General features: G+C 37.1%; 1 protein-coding gene across 1 annotated transcript; it reads left to right on the forward strand.

The window, feature by feature from the left end:
• The first annotated feature begins 15 nt into the window (after positions 1-15).
• Positions 16-6,583, forward strand: LOC117326345. Its single transcript, XM_033883054.1, has 4 exons — positions 16-33; positions 3,065-3,121; positions 3,395-3,444; positions 4,950-6,583. Exons 2-4 carry the CDS (start codon positions 3,082-3,084, stop codon positions 5,598-5,600), a joined length of 741 nt encoding a protein of 246 aa, XP_033738945.1. The 5' UTR covers positions 16-33; positions 3,065-3,081; the 3' UTR covers positions 5,601-6,583.
• The last annotated feature ends 1,452 nt before the right edge of the window (positions 6,584-8,035 follow it).

Below are 8,035 nucleotides of genomic sequence, written 5' to 3' on the forward strand. Positions count from 1 at the left end.
GGGGGGGTTTGAAAACCAGGATAAAATCCGAAGGTGAGTAATGTTGTGTTTTGTTAATTGCTATATTCAATATGAGTAAATACATGAAAAAAAATCATAAACCAGAATCTTTGCGTACATTTTGTTATGCAAGGTTTATGAAGTTTCCCAACATTTATCATTAAGCCATAGCATTCAATACTTGCATATCAAAAATGTAACAAGGCTTTAATCTTAATCAAGTAGTTTTATATAAATTTTACCAAGGGATAATCGATGTAGGTTGTCATATCAAAAATATCCAGTTGTTAATATATATTTTACAATACATCATTAAGAAACAATGGTTTTAATCAGTCTTTCGACATTACAAATGCCCTGGAAGCTTTAACAATGAGTCACCTGAAATGGAAACTGGTATTCTCTGTAACAGGGTGTTAAATAAATTAGTAATAAAAGAGAAGGTGCAGGTAAAGAGGTTTAAAATACCAGAGTAGCTAAGATTGGATATGTATAAATCCTTAAACTCACAAACACCACAGCAGAAGGTTATCTGTATAATACCTACGTGGGCACAGTAGCATGTATGTTTGACATAGCACTGTTTAACAGGGTATTAGTGATGATATACTGACGCGCATTGATAAAATATATATTGATAATATAATCCCATTTTACCTACGTGTGGGTTGTCAGTTATCGCCACAGATAAATTCATTGTTCGTAACAACTGACAAATGATAGCAAGTTACATTTATATTTTAAAATGACTGAGAACAATAGATGAACTATCTCAGTTAAAACACATATGTTAATATTGTTGCATGTAAACATATATTTTATGACAATTGCGAAACAAATTATATCATTATATATTAGTCATGCTTGTTGGTCCGGATTGAAGCGCGAGAGGTCTTAGTGTGGGAGGAAATCGGAGACCCCGGGAAAACCAAGTCGAGGACAAACTCCCCGTCTGGTATGAAGTCTTGGTTCGAACGAGGTGACATGGTTGTCAATGGTTTTAGTTTGTAGCAAAGTGAGAGCGTGTGAGAATGTAAGGAAGTGTGAGGCAATGAGATAGTGAGAGTGTGAGGTAGTGTGAGAGTGAGGTAGTGTGAGTGTTAGGTAGTGAGAGAGTGTGAGGTAGTGTGGTAGTGAGAGTGTGAGGTAGTGTGAGAGTGTGAGGGAGTGTGAGATAGTGTGAGAGTGTGAGTTACTGAGAGAGTGTGATATAGTGTGATATAGTGTGAGAGTGTGAGGTACTGAGAGAGTGATATAGTGTGAGAGTGTGAGGTAGTGTGAAAGTGTGAGGTAGTGTGAGAGTGTGAGGTAGTGTGAAAGTGTGAGGTAGTGTGAGAGTGTGAGGTAATGAGACAGTGTGATATAGTGTGAGAGTGTGAGGTACTGAGACAGTGTGATATAGTGTGAGAGTGTGAGGTACTGAGACAGTGTGATATAGTGTGAGAGTGTGAGGTACTGAGAGAGTGTGAGGTAGTGTGAGAGTGTGAGGTACTGAGACAGTGTGAGGTAGTGTGAGAGTGTGAGGTACTGAGACAGTGTGAGGTAGTGTGAGAGTGTGAGGTACTGAGACAGTGTGATATAGTGTGAGAGTGTGAGGTAGTGTGATAGTGTGAGGTACTGAGAGTGTGAGGTAGTGTGAGTGTGAGGTACTGAGTGTGATATAGTGTGAGAGTGTGAGGTAGTGTGGTAGTGAGAGTGTGAGGTAGTATGAGAGTGTGAGGTAGTGTGAGGTAGTGTGAGAGTGTGAGGTACTGAGAGAGTGTGAGGTAGTGTGAGAGTGTGAGGTACTGAGAGAGTGTGAGGTAGTGTGAGATAGTTTGGTAGTGTGCGAGTGTGATGTTGTGTGGTAGTGTGAGGAAATGTGAAGAAGTAGGAGTGTGAGGAAGTGTGAGATTGTGATGTAGTGTGAGAGTGTGAGGTACTGAGAGTGAAAGGTAGTGAGAGTGTGAGGTGATGGGATAGTGAGAATGCGTGGCAGTGTGCGAATGTGTGGTAGTGATAGTGTGTGGTAGTGTGAGAGTGTGATGTAGTGAGAGAGTGAGAGTGTAAGGTAGTGTGAGAGTAAGGTAGTGTGATAGTGTGAGGTAATGTGAGAGTGTGAGGTTGTGTGAGTGTGAGGTAGTTTGAGAGTGTGAGGTAGTGTGAGTGTGAGGTAGTTTGAGAGTGTGAGGTAGTGTGAGAGTGTGAGGTAGTGTAAGTGTGAAGTAGTTTGAAAGTGTGTGGCACTGAGTGTGAGATAGTGTGAGAGCGTGAGGTTCTGAGAGAGTCAGGTAGTGTGAGAGTGTGTGGAAGTATGAGAGAGTGAGGTAGTGTGAGAGTGTGAGGTAGTGTGAGTTTGAGGTAGTGTGAGAGTGTGAGGTAGTGTGAGTGTGAGGTAGTTTGAGAGTGTGAGGTAGTGTGAGATAGTGTGAGAGCGTGAGGTTCTGAGAGAGTCAGGTAGTGTGAGAGTGTGTGGAAGTGTGAGAGAGTGAGGTAATGTGATAGTGTGAGGTAGTGTGAGGTAGTATGAGTGTGAGGTAATGTGATAGTGTGAGGTACTGAGAGAGTGTGAGGGAGTGTGTGAGTGTTAGTGTGTTGGGTACTGAGTGTGAGGGATAGTCAGAATGTGAGGTAGTGTGAGGTAGTGTGAGAGTGTGTGAGTGTTAGTGTGTGGGGTACTGAGTGTGAGGGAGTGTCAGAATGTGAGGTGCTAAGAGTGTGAGAGTGTGAGGTACTAAGAGTGTGATAGTGTGAGGTACTAAGAGTGTGATAGTGTGAGGTACTAAGAGTGTGAGGGAGCGTGATGTAGTGTGAGAGTGTGAGAGTGTGAGGTACTAAGAGAGTGTGTGGGAGTTAATAATGCTATAAACGAATTCCGAGTATTTTCATCGTCAGAGTGACATTCATTGGAAAGTTCTAGAACTACATGAAAAGTGTTATATCCATTTGTAAACGCTAATTATACGATATAATACAAACGTAGTTTGGATGTTTTTGTAGGGGCCTATTACACCAGTAACATTTTATAGGGAACTAACATTTAATCAATTATTGATAATATCAAAATTGCAAAACATTGTTTTAGATGAAGAGAGAAAGCCGATGCCCCCTCCTCGCAAATTGTCTACGCCGAATGAGCCAGGTACGAAAAAAACCAACCCAACATTGTTTACAAACCCTTCAGATGATTTTGTAAAATAAAGAATATTTCAGAGCAAACGTGGTTGGTATTAGGAATATTTTTTTCAAAGCGACAATGATATGAAAATTATTGACGTAAGATACGATAAAATAAAATAAAGCAATGCTTAGATTTGTGAGTGCAATCATTCCTGATTAATTCATGATAAATACTCGAATACGTTGTTGAGACAAATAAGCTGAATCAACAGAAATATTGCTTTTCTCCACATAGAACATGGAACTATGGGCCTACAAATACCCACGTCACCAGTTAAACCATCTGTAAGTATAATCTACCTCTATCATACCTGCATGTCTTATCTCACAGGTAAACAATAAGAATGGCAAATAACATAGATGGTATGTACATCGAAATATTAACACTCCAGAAGGAGCAAAAAAAAAAAAAAACAATAATCCAGATGATTCATGAAATGCACGCATTGAAATGTCCAATAAACTCGTACAACTGTTAACAATTTCACATAAAGACAATCTAACCATTCAATATAAAGACAACATAACCATTCACTATCAAGGCAACATAACCATTCGACATAAAGGCAACATAACCATTCATTATAAAGACAACAAAACCATTCGACATAAAGACAACATAACAATTCGTCATAAAGACAGCATAACCATTCGTCATAATGACAACATAAACATTCGACATAAAGACAACATAACCATTCAACATAAAGACAACATAACCATTCATTATAAAGACTACATAACAATTCGTCAAAAAGACAACATAAACATTCGACATAACGACAACATAACCATTCACTATCAAGGCAACATTATCATTCGATATTAAGACAATCTAACCATTCGATATAAAGACAACATTACCATTCGTCGTAAAGACAACATAACCATTCGATATAAAGACAATATTACCATTCGATATAAAGACAACATAACCATTCGACATAAAGACAACATAACCATTCGACATAAAGACAACATAACCATTCGACATTAAGGCAACATAACCATCCAATATAAATACAACATAACCATTCGACATAAATACAACAAAATATTTCGTCATATGCTATTATTTTGATGGGGCAGCGGTAGCCGAGTGGTTAAGGTGTACAGACACTTTATCACAAGCCCTCCACCTCTGGGTTGCGAGTTCGAAACCTACGTGAGGCAGTTGCCAGGTACTAACCGTAGGCCTGTGGTTTTTCTCCAGGTACTCCGGCTTTCCTCCACCTCCAAATCCTGGCACGTCCTTAAATGACCCTGGCTGTTGATAAGACGTTAAACAAAAACAAACCAAACCAAATTATTTTGATGTCCCAAACCATCAAGTCCGTCACAAAGTCCAGGGAAATGTCTTCTGTTTTTATTTTGTAGTTATACATATATAATCGAACTTCGTTATCCCGAAGTCAGTACAGCCAGGAAAACACTTCGTGATATTTGGGGTACCTATTATTTATAAATACGTTTTACTGTTGGAGCTGAGTTTTTATTTCGGGTAAAGCAGGTTCTCTGAGATTTCAGAGTTCAAGGTAACGAAGTTTCACTGTATATGTATCAGTTTTTACTTCTTTCTTTTTTATGTTTTAGATTATGTTTAAGGATTTTTTCAGCTTTCAAACGGGATAGCAAACACTTGCAATGCAAAAAAGTAGATACAATAAAACTTAGAGTCATTGGGGAAAAATTAACCCTTTAGATCGTATAACATTTTCATTTACCGAAATTTTGTTCTCAATGTGCTACATGTATTTGTATATTTGTTTTGGAACATTTCTTTTTTACAGAAAAATGAAACAGCTACGACATTTTGGAAAGAAGACAATGAAGAAGATATTGACGACGATGTGTACGAAATAACAGATGGACAAGAAGACAATATATACGATGAGCCTGAAGACATAGAGTTACCTAGATCTTCTAAAACAGAACATTCTCTAAAATATAAAACCATGGAGTTCCTCACCAATAAAATCAAAGTGAAAGACACAGTACAGAAAATAAAGTCAAAAATAACAAATGCAATGAAAAGAGAGAAAACAACAACGCATGTTCATAAAAGGGACGAAGATGAAGACGATGGAGATTACGAAATTCCTGATGGTACATTAGCAAGAAAAACTTACACACGGTATGATACATTGGAGAAGCGATTAACACTAAGACAAACACGGAATAACGCTTACTCATCATTATCTGTGAGTGATGGTATTCAAAAACATACCTTATTCGGATCTCTCTCCGTGGCCGGGTTAGCCAATCGTCTGGTCATGTGTGGGCTTAATGACATGGCCGAAATGTGTCTCAAGGAAAAGGTGGACGGGCGTCTGTTTCTTTCCCTTACAGATGATGATTTACGGGAAGTGTTTTCGGTGACTGAATTACAAATCAAGAAAATACACATGGCACAAGAGCATGATTGGACACCTAAAACATGACATATGGTCGACTAAGGTCAACTAAGGTCAACTAAGGTTATCTAAGGTCAACTAAAACCAAGGCTTACTAGCATGATTGGACACCAAAAACATGACATATGTCAACTAACATCAACTAAGGTCAACTAATGTCGACTAAGGTCAACTAAGGTCAACGGTCAACTAAGGTCAACTAAGGTTAACTAAGGTTAACTAATGTCAACTAAAACCAAGGCTGACTAGTTTAAACATGAAATTCAAATCACACAGCATTTTGCAATCAAATGTTAATATACATATCATGCTTTCCGTATTTGGAGATTCCGTATCTATACAGAGGATGTGACTTAGTGTTTCTGTGTTTCGGAGATTTCTGCCTATCGAGATATCTAAAACGTTCGACTCGACTGGCAGTGAATGCTTGCAGATATGATACAATGCCTCGTCAGTGTGTGTAGTGATGTATATGTTTTAACATGGAGTTACTAATAACCGATATTGTCCAACGGAGGAACATCATCCGAAGATGGCGGAGGAATAGCGTTTGTTCATCGTCACATGAAACATTGGATTACCAAAACAGATTACCCGAAATAAATACATTTTGTATGTATCACCCCAGATACAGTATGAGGATGATTTTAATGCAAACTGCATTTCCTATTTCGTCTACACAGACCACGAAGACGTGCTTCTTCTCCTTCGTCGCCTTCCTCGATCAGTTGGTAACTTGGTTTTGTCATCTTGTCGTCGTTAACACCTATGGTTGTGGGTCCAGTCATTCACTGGGAAAGACGAATTATTTTCGATAAATTCAGTTCTATATTCCAAAGGATATGTATTCATGACATAACCTACCAAACTGCAATTAACAAACAAACATGCAAACCGGTGAAGGTTCATGTTTTTTTAGACAGAACAATGGGAATAAAAAACAATTGAAGATTTTCTATTGATCTGTACCTAGTGAGGTACAATGAAAGTCCAACCATTTTGGGCTTAACCTGGGCGTAATTGTAACACATTTTAGTCTGTTTTTGTTGTGTGTTTTTTTTTATTTCTATTGGTGTGGATGTTGTGTCGGAAAATGTCTTTTTCACCCTAACTTGGGTAAAAAAATAAGCATATTTGCTTAGTATACCAAATTCATGTGTAATATCTAGTTCGTGGACAACACTGGGTATTGGTTGAATGAATATCAAGATCAGTTCATCTATAATACAGATTAGCCAAAAAATCAGTCGGAACTATGGCAACCAAAGAAATAATGCACAACGGATATTGCTGAAAAGCATTCAAATGTTGAACATGTTGGCTTTTATTTTATTTTAAAGACGAAACCGTGTTAATCAAAATCAATACTTGCCTAGTTTAGAATATATGCATTGAAATATATATGTGCATTCAATATATTTGTATATATCTATGACATTCATTTTCTGAAGTAGGAGATATTAATTTCGTACAATGGAATTTTATTAATTATGCAAGGGCTAATTCGGGACTGTTTTGATGTCCTTATAGAATGATTTCCCAATTTTTTTTAAAAAGTGTATTTTCAAAAATATGAAAGGCAAAGGCTGAAAAGCTTATGAACCATTTTCGGAATGCCATCTTGCTCAATATATCCGGAAATAATGTAAAGATGAGGCAATGTGATGCTTAATATTTTGTTACTTATGAATCAAATCAATGGCTATACTTTATAATTTAAATGTAAACCCGTTTTGCTATTGAGATACACAATTAGTAAATGACATTTCCTACATTTAAAAAGACAACAAAAACTATTATCGTCAATTTAAGAATTATTTCAAACCATATTGATAGTGCAAAACTTTTTCAATGCAATACCTCATTTGAAATTTTTTAGCAAATATGTGCTACATTTTAGTTGTTTTGTCATTACTGTTAATTTTTCATATCCATCACTACACAAGAGGTAGATAATACACTTCGAAAAGGTTAAAAACGTGAATTTCTCTTATCTTTAAAATCTCGATTTTGGAACAATATTTCTCCGTTATAATACAGGTACCCGTCTTCCCCCCACACTCCCCCCCCCCCCCCCCCCCCCAAATTTTTTTTTTTTTAAAAACCTAAAAAAAATCCAAAAACGTAAAAACGTAAAAACCTGAAAAAAAAAAGAAAAAAAAAAAAAAAAAAAAAAAATCCTATTGCAGTTATACATTTTTACAAAGAAATTATAAGAAACTGTAGCGCTTTTCCAAGCTGTTGATTTGTCGTCACCTTCCCTAAGATAGAACAAAACTGTCCTGGCGTAGACTGCCCAAGATTAAGATTTGTATAAAGAAATGCATTGTGCAAAGGTGAATTCTAATACTGGCTTAACCTCCACCCCACCCCACCGTCTGAAGCTTTGACTTTGACATCAAAGATATGAAACAAAATCAAAGCTCGATTCAATTCTACTGATAATCTTATAATAAAATTAC

This window comes from Pecten maximus, chromosome 4 (assembly GCF_902652985.1).
Source record: "Pecten maximus chromosome 4, xPecMax1.1, whole genome shotgun sequence".
In the NCBI taxonomy this organism is placed as follows: Eukaryota; Metazoa; Mollusca; class Bivalvia; order Pectinida; family Pectinidae; genus Pecten; species Pecten maximus.

What these genes read in the sequence shown, in the direction of transcription:
- LOC117326345 (XM_033883054.1), top strand. Translation starts at nt 3,082, where the DNA reads ATGCCCCCTCCTCGCAAATTGTCTACGCCGAATGAGCCAG. An exon ending in GTCTACGCCGAATGAGCCAG is followed by an intron (nt 3,122 to 3,394) that starts GTACGAAAAAAA and finishes TTCTCCACATAG; the next exon opens with AACATGGAACTATGGGCCTA. An exon ending in CGTCACCAGTTAAACCATCT is followed by an intron (nt 3,445 to 4,949) that starts GTAAGTATAATC and finishes TCTTTTTTACAG; the next exon opens with AAAAATGAAACAGCTACGAC.